The sequence below is a fragment of the Populus nigra genome, chromosome 10 (genome assembly GCF_951802175.1).
Source record: "Populus nigra chromosome 10, ddPopNigr1.1, whole genome shotgun sequence".
NCBI classification, from domain to species: Eukaryota; Viridiplantae; Streptophyta; class Magnoliopsida; order Malpighiales; family Salicaceae; genus Populus; species Populus nigra.
In genome coordinates this window covers 15,148,184-15,169,732 of record NC_084861.1, presented here as the reverse complement: position 1 = coordinate 15,169,732, position 21,549 = coordinate 15,148,184, and the positions used below count along the sequence as shown (strand labels likewise).

The window sequence follows — 21,549 nt, the reverse complement described above, 5'->3', positions numbered from 1 at the left end:
TTGGAATTATTGCAAAAAGAGAATTTTTCGGGTTTTTCTTTCTGCTTTCAGTTTGGGTGCCGAAGACCCAAAATCTTGCAAATTGAATTGCTGATATTTTCAAAACAAGTCCACAGTATCAAAACCCTAATCTTTAATACAACAAAAACGGAGAGAATAGTAAGGAGGTCGTTTGGTGCCGTTCGGTAGGCGTTAAGAGAGAGAGAGGAGGGAAGGTTTTGTTTGGTATTGTCGCTGGTATAGTGCGACTAGAGCCCGCGCGGCGCCAGCCCGTATTCTTAGACCGGAATTTCCGAACCCAGGGCAAACTGCCATAAAACAAAACAAAGGAAAACGGAAGGGGAGAGAGGGAGAGAGAGAGTTGGGAGATTTCAGTGGAAAGTCAAGATATTTCGTATATCTATTATAACGGTAACGAAGTCACGCGTGATTGTTAAGCTGACGCGGGAGGGGATTTTATTTAATTTATAATTGGGCTTAATGGGCCAGTTTTAAACTTTAAGTGGGCTCGTGTGTATTAATTAACTCCAAGCCCGTATTTGTAAGGCCTTTAAAGTCTCTACGGTGTGCGCCTTTCATAAAAGCGAAAAAACTTTAACGATAAATTTCGATCACAGATTTACAATGTCATGATTGCTACTTTTATAACGATTAACATTAAGGTTTGTTAGTTGCGGTTGCTTTCAAGTAGTTTTTTATATTAAAATATATGTTAATAATATTTTTTTATTTTTTAAAAATTATTTTTAAAATTAACACATCAAAATAATTTAAAAACACTAAAAACATATTAATTTAAAGTTAATAAAAAAATAAAAAAAAATTTAAATTTTATTAAAAATATTTTTAAAATACAAAAATAAACAAGCTATGATTTTAACATTATATGTAAAAAGAATATTTACAAGAATTCTGATCAGTAATTACGCCGTTATTTACCTATCAAAATGAGAGATAGACCCGTGTTATAAATTGATTGGAGAACATTCATGTATTCTGGGTAAATTAAAAGCAACTAGATTAGCAATAACAAATTAGAGACTGAAGACAAGGACAAGGTGAGGTGATTCCCAAAAATAGGTGTTAGGTTCTTCTTATGTGGATCGTTAAATTTGGAAAGGGAGGAATAAGAGCTTGCAAGAGGCTTTTTCAAGACTTGAATGCTCTTACGGTAATTTCCTTTATCATTTTTTTTTTTTTCAGAAAGTTTATAGCTTGTGGAGATTTTTAGTTCTATTTAAGAATAGCAGTTGAGGTAACTTGACATGAACTTTTATGTCCACAGGCTGTTGCACTGGTTAGATTATGTGAGAAGTGAATATTTGACTGAATGTCTGGCTTTGTAACAGGACTGCAGAAGTTATGTTTTGATTTGTGTATGGTGTGTTGAGTTAAGCTGTTGTTGTTTCATCGCTCTGGTTTTGGCTGCGGCTTTATGTTCTGAGGTGTAACGAGGGTAAAGAGTTATGGTCATGCTAGCAGAGAAGGTGAGGCAGAGGCTTTTGCCGGGCTCGAGCTCTCAAAGTAGTTATGGGGATGATGAGGAAATGGATTCCAAAGAAGAGATGAAAGATTGGCTGTTGAGTGTTGGTATCATATCTCCAGTAACAAAAGAGTCTGCAGGTGCCATGTATCATCAACAACTGTCCTGTCAGGTCAAGTCTGTTTTGATGACTCTCTGTGTATTTCTCACGGCTAATTGTTTGATAAGAGAGATTTAGATGGATATTCTTAGTATTACTTGCTTTTGTATGCTGAGTAAATTCTCATGTTAAATGGATCCTCTTTTACTTAATTTTCTTCCCTCGAAGAGAATTTCAATCTCTCTTCGTTTTTGCTCAGTTGGCAGATTTTGTCAGATTTCCTCTAAAGAAAGCTGGAGGAGTGATCAATCAATCTTGTATGGACTCCCCAACCGTGCTCGCACAGGTTTGTTTGATGTCATGAGCATTCCTCGTTTTACTGAGTATTACTTCAATCCATATTGAACTTTTGATTTCTTGGCAGCTCTCACTGATGCTAATAGACCCTTTATTCTTTTTGTACGTGTTCTGCATACAGTTGATCTCACCTGAGGATTGGTTGCGAGCACTTTCTCTTTGGGAGAAGTTTGATGTGTATGCATGATACTATCTTCAACTGATCTGGAATTATGATTGTTTGTCTTGAGATCCAAAAGATGGATTATCTTCGCGACTTTCAACTTATTCATAAGATTGTACTTAAGCTGCTATAGACAAATATATCACGTAAGTCACTACCAACTGGCAATAAATAAACTGATTGTTGGTTTTATTGATGGGTATAAGATATGTTCTTTGTGGAAGAACTTGTAGTGTTGTAACACATTATATAAGAGAGCTAGTTGATGATTAGTATTAAGACAGATATCCGATAAATTTGACAACAGCTTGGACAGCATTGCGAGCTGCTAAGGGTCCAAATGTCTGGATTGCATTCTGTCCGGTCTGTCCTCCAGCTAAATCTGATAGCCCTCTGATGACAATCACAGGATACCCGTTTGACAAGCTTGTCTGGGAAACCACCATAAATTGTTAGAATATTTTGAAGAGCAAAATACAATTGTCGACTGTAAGAGTCAGGTTTGAAAATGCAAGCATTTTAGACAATTTAATAAACTTCAACAATGTCAGGCCACTCAAATTGGGTAGATTCAGTCCTCCAAAACCTAAATCTTTCATTGCATTTCTAAGGCCCTAATCGCTTGCTATTATGCAGCACAGTTGGTCTGAACACAAGCTGAGAAGGTGCTCTCATAATGCATATTATGTTCTTTGCCTCATGTAGACATCGGAATGCAAGGAGATAGAGACACAGAAAAGAGAAGAAAAATGAACTATTAAAACTGAAGAGCAAGCCGAGGAATCTTACCATAACTACAGCAAAACTCTCCATATCCACTGATGAAACAGCATAAGTTTGATAAAGGAAATCCCTGTAAGCTGCGTTGTCCACAAAAATATTGGCTGTTGAACCCCTGAGGCCAACAACTAGCTTAGGCTTTCGAGAAAGGCACACACTTGAATTCACACACCTTTCCAGTTCCATCCCCTGGAGTATATCAGGATTGAAAAATTCATCAAAACTTGGAAAATATATATTTATATACATATATATATATATAGAAAAGGAAGCAACATTCACAAATCAAGATAATTAACCTCCAAGCCAGCGGCAAGCTGAAGCCATTGTTCGCTTATTTGTGCCCAAAATAGTGGTATGGCAGTATTAGGCTTCCCTGACTCAGAAAAGAACTGCTCATAACTATATCCAATCTTTCCCAACAGATTCATCCCATCTCCTTTTGGTACGTTGTAGCTTCCAAAGTCCAATTCAGCAATATCATTGGTGGGCAATGTTCCATTAGGATTCTGTCAAGGGTATACTTTTTTTATAAAGAACAAAATAACATGAAAAAGATGGAGAAGAGATGACAGGCATGGACGAATTTGTACCAGCCAATCCCAAATGCCAGTGTGAGCAAACTGTTTGGGGATCGTAACATCTCCAATGGACATGGAATTGTTTACGTTTCCAGCAATGCCAAAATGGACTATTCCTGTTATATCAAACATGTCCAGCATTTGTTGTGTTGCTGCAGCTGCATTGACCTAAAAGAGCCAAAAAAAACCTTGATTAAATAAGCTTGAAAATTCATGTTACAGGAAGAATGGCATTTCCTGATCATATTCAAAATCTCCCCTTCTAGGACCCTACATCAGATTATGTGAAAAAGATAGGAAAAGCTTTTATTACCCACTGATCTGTGTGAATTTAAACTGGAATGATTTTAAAGACAAGTGGTTCGTGTTATGACTAACTTGGTTTCCCCTAATAAGATTTAAGAAGCTCTATGATGCCATTTTGACATATCAGCCACAGAAGTTTTCACCTAAAATATATGCATCACAAGTAATTAGTATCTTTGCTTACCATTCCAACCCCACATCTCACGTAGATAACTTTCTTCCCCTGAACCTTTCCGACCCGGAACCGTCGTCCTGCAACAAACAACCACAATTAATTTGCTATACAAGCTTGAAGAGCTCAACTGTCTACAGGCATCTAATGTCCAATGAGATCGCATCACAGACATCACCTGAGAGATCCACAAAAGGATGCTTCCCATCAGGCTTAAAGGCCTTAGATGCAAAAAAGGCATTCTCCTCCGGTGGATAAACAGTAATTAGGCCAACGTAAGGCCCTTTTCTGTTCACTTCTTTGATGATATTCAAAAACTTTAATCTGTTTGATGGAATAGCTGATGCATTTACAAATATTAAAACCAGGGTCAGAAATAGTAGTGCAACTAATTGTTCTGCAGCCATGTTTGTGGTTCATCAGCTTATGGGAAAAACCATACTTGTAACCTCAACTGGTCACACATCCAGCCAGCAGATTTTTAAATATAAGTTCAGTTAGTCAGAGAGGCCGGCTTAAATAATATATATTAAAGATTCCTGTTATGACGATGCTGGCTTTCTTGCATGACAATCCATGGCCAGTCTTTCATGTGGACTTTGAGTGGCCAATAAGATAACGTGGAGCAGGAAAAAGAAATTTAATTGCTAATCAAGAATCCGTTTATGATATTCATTTTTCTAATTAAGTTGAAGAATGACGATCCTTTCAGATTTAGAATAAGTCAACGATTTAGACGAACGAAAGGAGTGATAATTATTTAATTACAGGCTGACTCACTCACTCACTTAACCATTTGTTCAAAAATTCCACAGCTTACCTTAAGCATCCGTTTACTTTCGAAAATATTTCATTTTCAGCTGGTATTAAGTAAAGGGCTAAGTTCCAGGAAATTTCCCTCTTGGGTATATGTTGTTTTTAATTTTCAACCTGCATTATTTCTGCAGAAACGGCACAGAAATGAGAGCTTCCAGGAACCATAGCATTCTCCAAATTAATATAACAGGAAAAAAGAACATCCTGATCTACGCAATTGTGAAAAGCATCATTCTTTGTCCTTCCAAACCAGTATTTAATAATGTAGAGACATTATGCTCAAAAAAAAATCCAGTGCCAGATCCTTTCATCCTTGGCAGGAGGTTATATAAATTATGAAGGAGGGGGGTCTAGCCCGACTGTCCATATCAGGCCTTGATACGACAGAAAAAAAAACACAAACTGTTTATCACAAAATAAAATGGCTTGCATCCTCAATCATACATTACAAGATGTGAGAATACTGTAATTATCGTGAACACTTTATTTAAGAGTTCTTACAGCTTTGCATCACTGATTGACATCAAAATCTTTCCTTTAAAGATATGTTTCCAAGGAAGTTTATTCTGCTGCACTAAATCAGCTAGGATATGCTGGAGAACTTCTAAGAAAGACAGTTATTTAACTTGTCACTCATATTTCTTATTATTGCAACTGACCAATGCGAAACAATGCTTTAAAGCATAACTCTATCGAGAATTATATCCCGGTAGCTTGCTGATAAATTTAAGAACAGCCTTGGCAGTATTCAGAGCTGCAAGCGAACCATATGTGTCCATTGCATTCTCTCCTGATTGTCCTCCAGCTAAATCTGACATCCCTCTGATGACAATCACAGGGATACCATTTGACAAGCAAGTCTGGAATAGCAATAGTATTAATTTCTTCAGTTGATAATGAAACAACCTGTTGGATCTTGTAATTTCAGAATAGATAGCCAGGATTTGAACAAGGTTCAAATTCAATACAATGAATATGTTTATGCTGATGCTTATCAACCTAATCAAAACTTGATACATTCAACACCGAATGGAAAAATAAAGAACATATTAAGTAATTAAGATCAAAGGGAAGAAAAACTTGCCATCACTACAGCAGAGCTCTCCATATCAGCTGATGAAACCCCAAAAGCCTTATAAAGGAAATCCCTGTAAGCTGCGTTGTCCACGAAAATGTCTGCGGTTGAGCCCTTGAGCCCAACAACTAGCTTGGGCTTTTGTGGAAGGCACAAGCTTGAATTAACACACTTCTCCAGTTCCATCCCCTGAAGAAGATTGAACGATACATTGAAACTAATCTGTAAGAGAGGCTTGTGTAGGAAATTGTGTATCAAATAGCAAAGAGTAGCCTGCATTTTATCTTAGCTATAACTTTGAGGAAAGAAATATTAGCAAATTGGAAAAATCTGAGAGACGGGATATGTATGTCTAACCTCCAAACTAGAAGCGAGCTTAAGCCAGTGCTGACTCACTCCTGCCCAAAACAGGGTCATAGCATCATTAGGCTCCCTTGACACTGAAAATAACTGCTCGGGACTGTAACTGAGTTTTCCTAACAGATTCACACCGTCTCCTTTAGGCACATTATATTTTCCAACCTCTAATTGAGCGACATCATCAGGGTCCACAGTTCCTTTTGGGTTCTACAAATCACAAAATTCTGTATACGTGAAGTTGAAAATATGATTGAAAGAGGTCAAAACTACAGCGTAAGAATATTTATGAATTCACACCAGCCAATTCCAAAGGCCAGTATTAGCAAACTGTTTGGGGATGCTAACATCTCCAATGGACATAGAATTGTTGATATTGCCAGAAATCCCAAAATGGACAATCCCGGCTACATGAAACAGATCCAGCATTTGTTGTGTCACCGCAGCAGCATTGACCTGATTGAACCAGCAGCACATTTAAATCAGCTCGAGGGTGGCAACGTGTTCAGTAAACATTGCCATGTTTCTTCTGCAGCTATGAATTTTCTAGTCTAACAAGCTCTCCTGTACTATACTGAATTTTTTTTTTTTCTTTTGGAGACGTGCCATATAACTTCAAACTTGATGCATTAATTGGAGTGAATAAAAGAAAATGATTTACCATTCCAATCCCACATCTCACATAGATGACTTTCTTCCCGTAGATTGTTCCGACTCGATATCTTCGCCCTTCAGTACCACATTGTCATGCTAACTTGCAGAACAAATGTATTCCATCAACAATGCATTTATATAAGAAAAGAACCCACATACCTGACAGGTCCACGAAAGGGTGCTCAGGATTAGGCTTGAAATCCGCAGTCCCTAAAAAGGCATTCTCTTCTGGTGGAAACACAGTGAGGAGACCAATATAAGGCCCTTTGCTGTTAACTTGCTTTGTTAGTTTCAAAGAATTTATCTTCTTTGATGTTATAGCTGACACAGATACAACCACCAAACAAGTCAAGACTACCGATGCAAAATATGGTAGTGTTACAAGTTTTGCTGCCATGGTTGAGTTTAGCTTGTAAGCCTTATATGTGAATTGCCTATATATAGGCTGCTTAATTAAGTTTAAAATTTTGAATTTTGTTTTTACAATAATATTTTGTTTTAGTATTTCTAGATAGTTCTGATGTATTGATATCAAAAATAATTTGTTAAAAATATAAAAAATATTATTTTAATATATTTCTAAATAAAAAGCAATACTAACTACACTCTCAAACATAAAATTACTTAATTACATATTGTTTTAGTGATTTAAAGTGTATGTGTATATATATAGTTTTAGTGATTTTTTTAAAGTGTTTTTTATTTGAAAATATATTAAAATAATATATTTTTATCTTTTAAATTTTAATTTTGACATCATAACATTACATTACGACTATCTGAAAATATTTAAAAAATTAATTTAAAATAAAAAAATTATAAATTTTTAAAAATACTTTTAAAATACTAAAACAAACAAAATAATTTATCTGCATCTAAATCATATTAAGTTTTTTTAGAAAAAAAGTGGTTCAGAGCTGACAACAAAAGTGAAAAAAGAAAATGACAAGGTAAATTGTAGCTATTAGACATGATCGGAATAAAATCTTGAATATGTAGATTACTGATATGACTTAGGGCTAATAACTGGTTGCCATTTTAATCGCATTAAGCTTTATAGAAAAAAGAGTGGTTCACATAGAGTTGACAGCAAAAGTGAAAAGATAAATTTACAAGGCAAATCATATTTATCAAGATGATCCAAATAAATGTTTCGTATTTTAATCACATGATTTTTTTTATATAAAAAAAAATGGTCCGCATGGTAAACAACAGTTAAAAAAAATTACCAGACAAATCATAGTTATAATATATGATTTAAATGAGATTCTAAATATGTGGACTACTAATATGATTAAGAGCCGATAATTAGTCCCTATTTTAATCCCAATGAGTTTTTTAGAAAAGGGTGGTTCAGCAAAAATGGGGGGAAAAATCGACAAAGAAGAGCAATTTATTTTTGTGTTTTAAAAGTTTTTTAATTTTTTTATTTTGAATAAATTTTTTTATATTTTTAGATTATTTTTATGTGTTGATGTAAAAAAAAATATTATTTTAATATATATTTTAAAGAAAATATTTTGCAAACTAACTACTCACCGCTGTGTTGTAAGATTACTCGTGATCAAATTGATTTTTACAGGGTGGATAAGAATCTGGGTAGTTAAGGTTTCACCATCTTATTACTTATTCTAATGTCTCTTTCTTCTTTAAATGCAGTTTTAAAAGAGATTGAATGAGAGGCTTAAACTGGAGTTCATGATATTAAAGTTTTACCTAACGGCTTCAAGACACTCCGATGGATATTAAAATTTACTTTACATAGATTATGAGTATGAGTTTGGCTATGTTATCAATGAAATATTTTTAAAATATATTTTTTAAAAAAATAAATTAAATTTTATTTTTATAGTTATCCAAATTATCTTTTCAAATTATCTTTGAACTTAATAAATTAATAATAATATTGAATCAATGTTTAATTTTTTTACTAGAAAAACATCCGCAATACTTGAATTTTTTTTTTTACTTCAAAATATATTTAATTCAACCTCCACATAACATAGGCTATACATCTGATTATTTACCTAATATTTATTTTTAGTTTTCACGAAAAAATATCCGGCTAGCGCATCAACTTTTAAATTTTTTTTCAATCAATTGTTGCAAGCAAATTACTTCTTCCATTTTCGAATCATTGATTGATATAAAAATCTGGGCTTGTAGAATGTGTCCCAGATGAAGTTTGTTCCTGCTGCTGAAGAACCCCTAAAGATGTCTGCTTTGTCTATTAGTTGTTAAAACTCTAATTTCATGGTATGATGACACATTAATGAGAAACTACATGTAATGCTGCAATGGAGAGTTGTATCCTGGTAGCTTGCTGATAAATTCAAGAACAGCTTTAGCAGCATTGAGGGCTGCGAGTGAACCAAATGTGTGGATTGCATTGTCTCCTGATTCTGCTCCAGCTAAATCTGACAGCCCTCGGATGACAATCACAGGAAAGCCATTTGACAAGCATGTCTGAAAAAGCAAGTTCCGTCAGTATGATCTTTGTTGATCATGAAATTAATTGTTCGAATCTTAGCTACTTCAGAAGCTTTGGATCTTAATTACAATGTGAAAAGAAAAAAGAAAAGAAAAGGACTAGTCCATTTAACTGTGCTGGTTATCAGAAGGAGGATTCAGATAAGTTAACTTGCCATTACTACAGCAGAACTTTCCATGTCTGATGATGAAACCTCAAAAGTTTGAAAGAGGAAATCTCTGTAAGCTGCATTGTCCAAAAAGATGTTGGACGTCGCGCCCTTGAGCCCAACAACTAGCTTAGGCTTCTCTGGAAGGCACAAGCTTGAATTAACACACTTCTCCAGTTCCATCCCCTGAAGAGTTATAAATTGCAAGTGTAATCTACTACAGAAGAGGCTTCTGTAGGAAATTGTGAAAGAAGCATCAAAGAGCAGCCAGCAAATTTCCTTAATAGTGACTTTCAAGAAAGTAAAATTAGCAGATGGTGAAAACTGAGGGGCTGGATTTGAATGTCTAACCTCAAGGCTCCTAGCAAGTTGAAGCCATTGCTGACTTACTTCCATCCACCACAATGAAACAGCAGTGTTAGGCTCCCTTGACACAGAAAAGAGCTGCTCAGTGCTGTATCCAATCTGCCCCAGCAGATTCACGCCATCACCTTCAGGTACATTGTAGCTTCCAACCTCCAAGTAAGCCACATCGGCCGGGTCCATAGTTCCATTCGGGTTCTATCAATCGCGAAGGTCTGTGTGCGTAAGCTGCAATTGGATAGGATAGGGACAACAGAAATAACAACACATTAAAGATTTAAAGTTTTTAAAATTTTTGAACTTGTACCAGCCAGTTCCAAAGGCCAGTGTGAGCAAATTGTTTGGGAATGGTAACATCCCCAATCGACATAGAATCATTCACATTGCCAGAAATTCCAAAATGAACAATCCCAGTTACGTCAAACAGATCCAGCATTTGTTGTGTTACCGCAGCAGCGTTTGTCTGATCGAGTCAGAACCAAACTTAAATCAGTTTGTGAAGGGAAATACAGCTATGAATCTTCAGTCTAAGAGTACACAAAAAACAGAACTCAAAGCATCAAGTGGGGTGAAAAGATAATACTGGCTTACCATTCCAACCCCACATCTCACGAAAACGACTTTCTTCCCATTGATTTTTCCCACTCGATACCTTCGCCCTTCAACATCATAATTACTGTCATTTAACAGAACAAACTACAATCAACTGTAATCAAAGTATCTAGCATCCATTCCCGAGAAAGAATACCTGCCTGAGAGATCCACAAAAGGGTGTTTAGCATCTGGCTTAAACGCCCCAGATCTGAAAAATGCCTCTTCTTCTGGTGAATACACAGTTATGAGACCAATATAAGGCCCTTTGCGGTTGAGTTGTTTGATTGTACCTCTCCTCCTCTTTGATGGTATGGCTGACACAGACATAACCAGAAAAGAAACAAAAACCAGCACTACAAAACACCGTGCAGCCATGGTTGAGTTCATTACTATTTGCTTGAATGAAAAGACCTATATATATGCTCGGTCAACGCTTCCATCGATCTGGTAGATATATTTTTTTTATTTCTTGCCTCATGATTCATTTTCTGGTGTTCCATATTGATTGATTGATTGATTGATTGATTTATTTATTTATTTAGAAAAGAAGGAAATGTAAATTCACATGAAGTTGACAGCCCAAGTGGGAGCTTTTAAAAATAGACAAGATCAGGGTCCTATCTCTTGACAGGACCAGAGAGGCAGAGAAGACAATAATTAGCATAATATCCTATTATTAAATGTTTTTGAGCTTAAATTCTCATCTTCATGTATGGCTCTGCATGCCATCTTCTTGTTGTGCTATATTTTATCTGCAAAAAATGTTAATTAATGTAAAACAACGAAATAATCTGACTTCTTGTTTCGCCTGAGAGTAAATCGGAGACTACAAGTGATTTCGAGCTGCCGACGATGCTTATCTGGCAGTTACTTATCATAAACAGAACAAGACAAGGCTTAAGCTCTTAAAAGCTATGTTCTGTAAATATTTTCTTACTGCAATGCATCTGCACCAAAATAATTACCGGCAATGTAATAATCACTGTTATTAAATCCAGTCCCACCATGTACCTAAACAATTGACTTCACGTGTTAATTCATAAACTGGTCAAAATCTTCTTTTTTTTCCAAAACAACAGCCTTGGCCTCTGTAGTGTAGAGTGACCTGTTCTGTTCAACATCTAGGTATCATTTGACATACCTTGACCTTCTTTCAAATATAGAACAAATAATTATTTAATCCGTGTGTTCTAACAAAATAATTAATTAATTCTAGTTATTTGAAAAATATAACATTGCATCCTTATATTTTTATTTTCGATCAAGTACATTAATAATGTTTTATTTCCTGTAATAATGTTTTATTTGCTCATATTACATTAATTTCAAGTATTTTTAGATTTAAAAAAAAAAAAATTGGACTTGCTTCCATGACTCTATCAGCACAGAGCAGTATCTATGCAACAGTAACAGAAAATAATTGGGATATATCTTCACCTGTAAATATTTCATTCAAGGAAAGAACTTTTCATTAATGGCTTGGAACTTTAAATGTAGTAAATAAGTAGTGAACCCTAGCCCTCCTCTACAAACCCAGCAATCAAGACTTGCGTTGTACACGACTTTCATTAAAAGCATAACATACAGAAAGGCCCCGTTGCAAAGTCAGTTTGGAGCGGGAGGGAAAGTGAGCTTGATGGGGCAGCTTTGCACCTTGAAGAGGCCAAACTTGCAACAAAATAAATAATTGTTGGGGGTGTCGACTGTTTTAGGAATCCCCAAGTTCCTCTATGTATCAATGCATCAAAGAATGTTCGGCACATCCATTAACAGATTTTCACTGGTTTTGAAGACTCTCAATGGCCTTTTTCCACTGCCACGCTCTCTGCTTAACATCTTCAAATGACCTTACCTTCTTCGGCTGAAAGAGCACATAATTAAATCAGGAAAATGAAGGGAAAATGCAGAGGGGTGAGGGATGGAGAGAGTGAAGAGATATAAACTGGAGAATAATCCTCTATAGCTGGAATTTTTAATAAGAAAAAAATCAATGTATAATGAAGAGGATCGAAGGGCTATATAGCATGGTGCAGCATAAGTCTTTTAACTCCTACTATCAAACTATTTATGCATTTTCTACATTTCACGAGTCCAAGGTTTGACGAGGTATCCCAAAAGATTGGAAATGACACTAGTTTAGAATGAAAAAGCCGCCAATGATTTCATCAGGGAGATGATTTGGCAAGAGAAGCATACCGTACAAATCTTAAAATGTGAAGGACTTGTAACTTGGACACTCAGGTCATCAGAATTGTCAGACCAAATTATATTTCCCTTCACTATTAACTTTGAAGGGTCCACGTAGATCAACTTTGGCTTGTTGGTAAGGATAAGCTGCACCTTCTTGCTCGTCAGTTTCTGTAATTTCTTCACCATCGAGATCATTACAACAGATTCCCCTGGATCCAAAAACTGTTGCCTGGTAACATTGATACATGTTAGAGATACTTCCAAATAGTCTGAAAACAAAGGAGGAAAGAGACAAACCAACACTTAAATTTCTCCATTAAAATAACTTCATAGTGGCATTCTTTTGAAGCTTTAAGAAGAATGAGGGAAAACAACCAACACAAGTCATCCTAATAATGCCAACTAAAGATCTTCTCCAGCCCCAGGACTACTCGTTTAGATTGCTTCCAAGAAGCAAGCTGTACCAGCTTTTTAGTAATGTTAAATGGTCAACTTCCTTGAGGTAAAACTGGAAAAATGTGCTCAACTCTTATGTAAACCGTTACAGTCAACACAAAAAAATATTCAAATGAATCCAGTATCTCAAGGCATGTCCTCGGTGAGTTCAAAAGAAGGTCAATCTTCTTCGAACAATTCCGAGCACAAGCTTGGAGGTTACATAAATCTAAGCAACTGAGTAGGTGCACGAGACAAGGAATGCAAGGAACTTAAATCAAACAGTAGTTCTAACTGGTTGGATGGCGGTTAAGAAGAACCATATCCTCTGCACATTCTTCAATTCCCAATAGCCATGTGAGGCAACAACAAGAATCTCAAAAAATATATTGCAACAGGTTTACACCGAGAAATTTTGCAAAGCAAAGAATCAGACTTATTGAGATAAGCAGAAGAGGGACATATATAAAGGCAGATAATGTGCATAAAGCAAAAGGTGTAAAGCCAATACCATTTAGAATCAAAGGAGTCAATTGAAGCAAGTCTAGTTATGTGTGAAGTTGCTTCAGCAGATGATGAGACTCCAACATTCGCATCATTTTGTGTCATTGAACTGTCACCAATGTGTGTGGGGTTAAATGGAGACCCAGGGTCATGGTCATTGTCACTGGATTGCGCCTGGTACATGAATAACAAAAGAGATAAAAAAATCCAAAGATTATTCGCATGAAGACAAAAAAAACAAAGGAAATTTGAAATCCTTCAGCACATAATATTTTAAAGCAGTGTTGTCGTACCATTGGTTCCAAAACAAGTTTTGGAGGGGTTTCTCCTCTTAAATTCTTCCAGTCAACTCCCTCAAAGAATGGATGATTCTTGAGCACAGCATAACCACCACGTCCAGCACCCGGTCTTCTGCTGGGATCTATATCCTACATGGTTGTAACATTGAAGATCAAAGACCTGAATCACAAACTTCATAAGAGAATATTCGTATCGCTTGTAATATTTGGGGCAAAGGGGCAAACGTTGGCTTCATGATAATATCCAAATTCAGAGATTATGTTTATAATGTTCCCGGCCCAAGTCTTAAGGATGGTAGAATAGACAACCAAAGGAAAGCATGTGTGCTTTTCCTATCAAGCAAGGTTAAGGTTCTATAAATTTTGCTTTTCATTCCAAGAGAGATCAGCCAACGTGAGTCACCATAAAATGACCTGTCCTTTGTCACTAGTCATGTGCCTCAAAACTGGAATGCGAAAGTATAGCAAGGTTAACATCCAGGCACTCAGTGTTAACCCAAACAAATAGATATTGTAGATGGTAACAACTAAAAGCTTTTTCACTTAGAGAAGCCAAGGTAAAATCTTCTTGAAAGTAAAAGGCTAAATTACAATCTCTTAAGGGGGAAGGAAGGTAACTTTGCCCCAGCCCCCCTTGGATCCATACGTGCACTCAACAAAGATTGTGCATCCCTGCATCTTTAAGCTTGTTCCCACTCGTCTAGATCATCCTGAAACCAACCATATAAGATATAGCTGGCTGTACTAAATAGGTTTCCTTGTCATTGTTACTGTGTGATTTTAAAGATTTAATGGCCACACTTAATTATAGTCATGGTATGAACTGAAAACTTGAATCTGCACATGTTTGTAGTGCAAGTGTAAACTCTTACCATTGACCAAGTAGCAATATTTTTATACGTACCTATATAAGAATAGAACAAAAAAGACAAAGGAGAAAGCAGGAACATTCAAAAAACAGCAAGCTAGTACAGAAACAAAAGTTCAACATATGAAAGCTTTGTAGCTTACTAATAAGTGATCAATGAGGTCTCTCGCTTCTTCTGAAAAATAATCTGGAAATCTTAAATCCCGAGCAATAATTCTTTGAAATATAAGCCATTCACTTGCATCTTTGAAAGGAGAAGTCCCTGAAAGCATCTGGTACAAAGTGCAGCCAAGTGCCCACAGGTCATTTCTGTTTGAATGTGGTCAAAAGAGCAAAAAGGTTATCCCCCATACACAAGAAATTATATAAAAGAAAAGGACCTGGAAATAAGCTCAAACATGAAAAAACACTGTCAAAAACCTAAAACTTATTCCAATTATAACATTAATATGGATTGATTCATGGGAGTCACTTACCCGAAAGTTGCAGGAGAAGAGTTAAGGACTTCTGGAGGGACATATGCAGCTGTTCCCACAAATGTGCAAGCCTTATCGTCTGAGCAGAGGATCAAAAGAAAAAAATTAACCTGAATCTTAAAAAAAACATAATGAACAGTTGTATATGATAAGTTCTAGTATTACCTGAAGCTGCATTCGGAAGGACAGTGATGCAACTATCCTGCATGGGCTTCACACTTCCAAAATCAGCAATTTTAATGTGTCCGTCTGCAGTAAATAACAAGTTCTCTGGCTGCCATTTAGAAGAGCTTTAGCTTTTCTTGATTTCCAAATAAAAAGAAGAGCAATGAATTAAAAAATTACCTTTATATCCCGATGAATTAATCCCATACTATGTATGTATTCAAGAGCATCCACAACTTCTGCAGCATAAAAGCGAGCTTCATCCTCTGATAGACGGCCTTTCTGCACATACAATTAAATGGCATAGTATACAATGACAGAGTAGCTAACATGATAAAACACTTACAGGGTAAAAAGTTTGAAGTCCAGAAGATTCTGCTGAGTATTATGTGAATACAGAAATGCACAGGGCATTATGCAATTGCTCTAAAGTGTTTCAAATGCAACTTTTTTTCATAAAAGCTATATAAAAGATTAAAGGCATAGCTTAATTTATATATTTATCCAGAATGGTCTAAAGTTCATAAATAATATAAGAAAGCAGAAGAATTTATGATATAAGATGAATTTTACGAGAATTCTTCAAAAAGTTATACTATTGGGTTTCATGGTTTCTGAAAAGTTTCGCATTAGGAAAAGCCACGACAAATTATAGGAGTTACTTTTCCAAAAATTAATAGTTAATAGCAAGGAGTTTTTAATAGGTACTCACTCTGGTTATTTGATCAAAAAGTTCTCCTCCTTCACAGGATTCAAGTGCCATGTCTGCACAGTAGAATCAAAATAGATCGATGTCATATGATAAACCCACTTAAGCAAACTAATCATAGCCACTGTGGTTGCAAAAGAAAAAATATAAAACACGGAGAACAAAAACAGAGAAATTTGGATAGGCTGCTACCCAGATACCTACACAGAGAATAATTATCCTGAAAAGTAAAATATAGACGCACGATTCCTGGATGATCCAATTGATCAAGCACTATGCGTTCTAGCTTCACATAAGCTGTTTTATTTTCTTTGGTGATGAATTTTTTGTCCATGATCTTCAAGGCATATACAATTCCTGTGTCCTTCTTCTTTGCTCTCACTACCTGATAAGTCCATTAGTACGATACTCAGCATTCATCACAAGAAGCTCAAAGGCCAACAATTATAAGCAAGAATGGGCTCCTGGGATATAAGTGTTGGATAATAAACACAACAATATTCATTTTCCGATTGAACATTTGTCAAAAATTCTCACAATATGGCATTTAAGAGAGGGTGAGTGTTCGCTCATTATATGGTGTAACTAAGAAGTCGCCATGCCCTGTATCTCTTCTCCACATCCCATACACTCATTGAAACAATGATGAATACACGTATCTGACAGCAAATAAATATTGTATTGTCACAAATTAAATACCTAACACTATTACCAGAAAACGTCCAAAATTAACAATTCACAATTGCTTGATTTCCTACTCTATAACCATAGCTTAAGATTATGTCCTGAAGAAAAAGGTATGAAGAAGGATATTGCTTCACCATCTCCTCCTCAACAATACTACTACTCTGTCACAACATTGTGAAGCTCTCTTCAATCACCTATAGCATAAGCCAAACCAACCATCCTGCCAACTAGGAGGCACTACTTATGCCTACAACAGTAGACTGCTGCTCCCAGAGGGAATGAAGTGAACCTCTGAAACTTCTAATTTTCCATTTGGCCGCTGAGAAAAGAAAGGATATCAGCACCAAAACGAACCTAGTGCTAAAATTGTACATTTGTATTTGGTTTTCGTTTTCTCAATGGTGAAGACAGAATCAAGGGTAAGTTACAAAAAAAAATTGCTTATCTTCATTCAACTTCCCCGGGAATCAAACAAAGGAAATTCAATTTCACAGAATCTGTCATCCTTCAAATGAAATTTCTCCCCTGGACCAGAACCAAAAAATTAAACCCATCCAACTCGAAAATATACATGTGTTGCTCGTAAATATAAGCTTTAGATTACGAGCTGGAATCAGATAATGATAATACAAACATAGGCTTAAAAATCAAAGAAATTGAAACGTGGAATAAGAGATACAAACTTTAATCGTAATGATGACCAAACAAACACAACCCACCAATCTTCAATAACAAAGAAGCAAACCGACAGAGAGCCCACGCTAGAAAAAACCAAAAAAGAAATATCAAACCTTTGAATAAGATCCAACGCCATAGATCTTGCCAAGCTCAAAATCCTGAATAGTGAAATTCTCTTGCGGAGCTCTAAATGCAAAGCTTTTAGATCTCTGCACATTCCCATTATTGTTATTAGATGATGAAGAAGGTGAATTGCTGTTTTGAATCCTCGACTTTGAATCAGGATCCCTCTCCATTTCCAACATTTCTCACTCTATCAAATTATCTCCACATAATAGTAACAGTAATAATAATTAAATAAAATAAAAGAGCCCACTCTCTCTCCCTAAACAGAAACCAATATTTCTCTCTCTAAAAATCTTGGAGGTGGGTTTTCAAGTCAAGAGAGAGCCCATCAGAATCAGAGGGCAAGTTTGAGCCTTTATATTCTCTCTGATAAAGAAAAGTGAATGATGTATTTGTATAAGATTAATTTGAATCATAGAAATACGTGATTATATTTTCTTACAATATGTGTGTGTGTGTCTATGTATGTGTGTGCATTCCGGTTGTTGGGGCGATGCAAAAATCTAAAAACACTAAAAAGTTAATGTTGTTATAATTGTAGGAAAGAGGAGAAGTAAGGATTGTATCATTGTGTGTGGAATTTGATGGGAGGAGAGGGAGGCATGGGGATTGAAGAGAGAAGAACAGAGGCACAAAGGATTGAATGATTCTTCTTTCTTTTCTTTTCTTTTCTTCTTTTCTCTTCTTTTCTATCTATTAAGAGTCTAGGTTTCTTTATATATATATATATATAAAGTTTTTTTATTATTAATTTTTTTATTAATATGGGTTCAAATTAGTTTATATGTATTTCGACTAATCTCACATGTCTTAAAATTAACAGTTATATAAGCTTTTAATAGTTTTAAAATTTATAAACTCAAAATAATAAATTTTAAAAATAAATTTAAAATTTAAATAGTTAAATTATATCTTTTTATAAAAAAAATTATATATTTTGTTAAGCAGTCGCTGTGCAGGAATGAAAGCGGGTTGTCACATCATCATCATGTGAAGTTTGGGACATGGGCTTCGATGAATTTGCTGAAATATTGTTGCTTCTATGGGTAAGGTATTATTTATAAAGATTAAATTAAAGTTTTGGATACATTATATATTTTTATATTAATATAATGATAGGTAGCTTTTTCTTGTTCTTAATGATAACTTGAGGTTTCAAGTTATTTAAACTCGTGCCTGTATATTTATAAAACATATTATATGATAAGATAATAATTTGAATAGCAAATCTACTACGGGTTATTGCTTTAATAAAATATAAAATATTGGGCAAGCCTACCTTTCCACAAGGCAATTGGCATGGGATTGGGTTCTGTGGGATGTCCAGCAACGAATTGGAGGGAGTTTTTTAGTGACAGAGCAAAGGACAGGAACTGGAGAGGTATTTTCAAATAATTATTTTAATTTAAAAATTTAAATTATCAATTTATATTATTTTTTAATATAAAATTTTTTTTAGCTTAAAACATGTATAAATTCCCCTTATTTTTTATTTAATTTTTATTAAATAAATAAAAATAAATTCAAACTCGTAATCGTTTAGTTATCAAAATTATGATATCATATAAAAAAAATATTTTCATTTAAAAATTTAAATTATTAATTAATATTTTAAAATATAATTTATATTATTTTTTAACAAAAATATATTTCTTTCTTCTTGTTTGTCAGTTTTTTTCCTTCCCCCGTTGACAAGACCGAGGACAGAATACAACAAAACTAGAGGAGAAAATAACTAGATAACATGGTCATTTCATCAAGAATTAATATATATATATATATATATATATATATATAAAATGTTTTTTAAAAAATTATTTGTTTAGGTTTTTTAAATTATTTTGATATGTTAATATTAAAAATAAAATAAAAAATTTTAAAAATATATTTTTAATTAAAAAATATTTTTTAAAAATATTATCCGTAATAACGAACATACTTGTATCACCGAGGAATTGTCTTCGGACCAAACAATGTTCAGTTTTCTTGTACAAGTCAAAGGGAATGATCATTAATTTGTAGTTAGAAATAGACAAGTAAATGGCCACGAATATCCTTACCAGCGTAGATGTTTTATATTATTATTTTTTAATGTAACAGAGATTATTTTTAAAAATATGTTTTATTTAAAAATATATTAAAATAATATTATTTTCTTAAAATGTATATATATATATGTTCTGCAACACATTAACATCATTTGTAACTTGTGAGACAATTCCTAGTTTGGTCAATGCGCTAGGAGAAACACAAGAAAATTAACAACACTAATAATTAAAGACTCCTAGCTGGGGCTTGGGGGCAGGGGACAGCTCATAAAACAAGATTACTGCTACGAGAAATGCATGGATTAAGACATAGAATTGTCATAGTTTTATAATTGATTATTGTTAATATTATCGAAAATCCTCCTCAAATAATTTCTTAAAAATCTCAACCATAGAATATGTAGATCCCACAACTCACAAGTGATATTCACTTGTTCAATGGATAAGAATTTCCAGAAAGTGATTTTAAAATAAAATCTCTATGAAATTAGCAAATCTTTTTAATTCAAGAGGAGTATCAAGCATCGGTGTCGCTTTTTTGGAGAAAAAAATCATGTGCGAAAATAGCTGTGCTGTGTTCCCTGTCACAGATACATATTTGTGCTGTTGAAATAATCCTAGATTTATTTTAAATGGATTTTCAATCTTGTTTACTGAATCTTTATCCACGCCCCAAATTCCCTAATAAATAACGAAACAAACATGGCTAAAACATTTAATTTTCTTGCTGTATGTGCGTGCGCAGATGCATGCATACATGTATTAATGGTACAAGTTTTTTTGTTGGCCGACGAGCCTTGGTGGCTCGGTGCACCCATGCCTCTTTCAGTCTCTCTGAGAGTATCTGATTCGAGGCCCTTTGGGATGATTTGGGACTTGTCATCAATCTGGAAGCAATGATAATTTTGGATAAAGCTGGTCTAATCATGTCACACCCAGCTAGCCATTTGACTGGATACCTTTACATCAACAATTTGACCAGGACGGGCAAGGATGTGCCAGTAAATTGGAAAGTGCAAGGCAAGCTGTGCATAAATGGTAGGCCCCAAAAGCGTGCAAGCTGCCCATTTTTGTGTGAGTTGTGGTCTTGGTTTAAGGGCTGCTTATGAGAGTGGTTGCAGTGGTAGTTCATTTTGGTCTTGTGGGCTCACCAATTGTATCAGACAGAGACTTTAGCCCATGTTTGTCCTGGTGGTCGATGACATGCATATTCCCTCGATCACACCATGCATGCCATTTTCATCTCCAGATGAGGAAAATGATGTACTAAGCTATCAATCATATTGCCCATGCATGCACGTGGACATGAGACACCAGCATGAATACCAGGTGAATGATTCACTTCTGCTAGTTTCCTTTTTGAAAGTTCGAGGAAAGAGTCTTGGTTCTTGGCACGTACGTGGTTTGTAATCAGCTCATGAAATGATCTTGGCACAAAGAATAAACTGTGGTTGATATTCTGTATGTGTACTCGACGAATTCTGGGGATCAATTCAAGACCACTGAAATTCGCACCCATGACCAGATCAATGGCCTATCATACATAATGGAAACCACATGTGTTTGATGGACTGGATAATCACGCCAATGGTCTGAATCTGGACAATTACACAAACCCAGCTGCAAATTGTATTTCTATTGACACAGTTCGAAGCTTGATACTGGTTATGATGGTCATACTTTTGAGAAAAGTTATTGTCTGAAGACTTCATTAAACCAGTGTCACGTATACAATCACCTCAACCAGTTGATTGATCATTCCCACTAATTCAAGCTCCACTGCAAGGATTGGGACATTACCACCACCTTTTTTTTTTTGCGTTCCATAAGAAGCCTGTGTTATTCAAAAGCAGCATTGGATCTGAAAGCCTTTAGCTATATTTTGGCATAACTTCCAACTTCAAGCACCATTCTTGACGGGTCA

The 21,549-nt window shown here is 35.1% G+C and overlaps 5 protein-coding genes across 12 annotated transcripts; 1 reads left to right on the top strand and 4 right to left on the bottom strand.

Moving 5' to 3' along the window:
- Positions 1-1,018: 1,018 nt before the first annotated feature.
- On the top strand, positions 1,019-2,386 carry LOC133704989 (vacuolar protein sorting-associated protein 36-like). Of its 2 annotated transcripts, none has more exons than XM_062130072.1 (4): positions 1,019-1,171; positions 1,350-1,655; positions 1,843-1,929; positions 2,062-2,386. In XM_062130072.1, exons 2-4 carry the CDS (start codon positions 1,467-1,469, stop codon positions 2,125-2,127), a joined length of 342 nt encoding a protein of 113 aa, XP_061986056.1. In that variant the 5' UTR covers positions 1,019-1,171; positions 1,350-1,466; the 3' UTR covers positions 2,128-2,386. The 2 variants fall into 2 exon arrangements, with proteins under 2 accessions (XP_061986056.1, XP_061986057.1); XM_062130073.1 differs by having other exon boundaries at positions 1,286-1,655.
- Positions 2,272-4,422, bottom strand: LOC133704988 (bark storage protein A-like). The gene is made up of 6 exons (XM_062130071.1): positions 4,121-4,422; positions 3,955-4,022; positions 3,477-3,632; positions 3,183-3,392; positions 2,893-3,072; positions 2,272-2,534 (listed from the first exon to the last, which is right to left on the bottom strand). The coding sequence occupies exons 1-6, from the start codon at positions 4,347-4,349 to the stop codon at positions 2,379-2,381; spliced, it is 999 nt and encodes a 332-aa protein (XP_061986055.1). The 5' UTR covers positions 4,350-4,422; the 3' UTR covers positions 2,272-2,378.
- Positions 4,423-5,219: 797 nt separating this feature from the next.
- Positions 5,220-7,241, bottom strand: LOC133704063 (bark storage protein A-like). Its single transcript, XM_062128800.1, has 6 exons — positions 7,004-7,241; positions 6,852-6,919; positions 6,491-6,646; positions 6,191-6,400; positions 5,843-6,022; positions 5,220-5,618 (listed from the first exon to the last, which is right to left on the bottom strand). The coding sequence occupies exons 1-6, from the start codon at positions 7,239-7,241 to the stop codon at positions 5,448-5,450; spliced, it is 1,023 nt and encodes a 340-aa protein (XP_061984784.1). The 3' UTR covers positions 5,220-5,447.
- A 1,703-nt stretch (positions 7,242-8,944) lies between these two features.
- Positions 8,945-10,996, bottom strand: LOC133704577 (bark storage protein A-like). Of its 5 annotated transcripts, none has more exons than XM_062129452.1 (6): positions 10,599-10,989; positions 10,438-10,505; positions 10,154-10,309; positions 9,835-10,044; positions 9,490-9,669; positions 8,945-9,310 (listed from the first exon to the last, which is right to left on the bottom strand). In XM_062129452.1, the coding sequence occupies exons 1-6, from the start codon at positions 10,825-10,827 to the stop codon at positions 9,125-9,127; spliced, it is 1,029 nt and encodes a 342-aa protein (XP_061985436.1). In that variant the 5' UTR covers positions 10,828-10,989; the 3' UTR covers positions 8,945-9,124. The 5 variants fall into 5 exon arrangements, with proteins under 5 accessions (XP_061985436.1, XP_061985434.1, XP_061985432.1 ...); XM_062129450.1 differs by having other exon boundaries at positions 10,438-10,522; positions 10,595-10,985; XM_062129448.1 differs by having other exon boundaries at positions 9,490-10,044; positions 10,438-10,522; positions 10,595-10,996.
- An 890-nt stretch (positions 10,997-11,886) lies between these two features.
- Positions 11,887-18,269, bottom strand: LOC133705921 (3-phosphoinositide-dependent protein kinase 2-like). 3 transcript variants are annotated; one of them, XM_062131370.1, is made up of 12 exons: positions 17,565-17,693; positions 16,968-17,298; positions 16,291-16,471; positions 16,090-16,142; positions 15,558-15,659; positions 15,378-15,486; positions 15,213-15,291; positions 14,880-15,045; positions 13,863-13,997; positions 13,577-13,743; positions 12,637-12,859; positions 11,887-12,301 (listed from the first exon to the last, which is right to left on the bottom strand). In XM_062131370.1, the coding sequence occupies exons 3-12, from the start codon at positions 16,418-16,420 to the stop codon at positions 12,218-12,220; spliced, it is 1,248 nt and encodes a 415-aa protein (XP_061987354.1). In that variant the 5' UTR covers positions 16,421-16,471; positions 16,968-17,298; positions 17,565-17,693; the 3' UTR covers positions 11,887-12,217. The 3 variants fall into 3 exon arrangements, with proteins under 3 accessions (XP_061987354.1, XP_061987352.1, XP_061987353.1); XM_062131368.1 differs by lacking the exon at positions 16,968-17,298 and having other exon boundaries at positions 17,565-18,269; XM_062131369.1 differs by lacking the exons at positions 16,968-17,298; positions 17,565-17,693 and adding an exon at positions 16,624-16,933.
- Between the last annotated feature and the right edge of the window lie 3,280 nt (positions 18,270-21,549).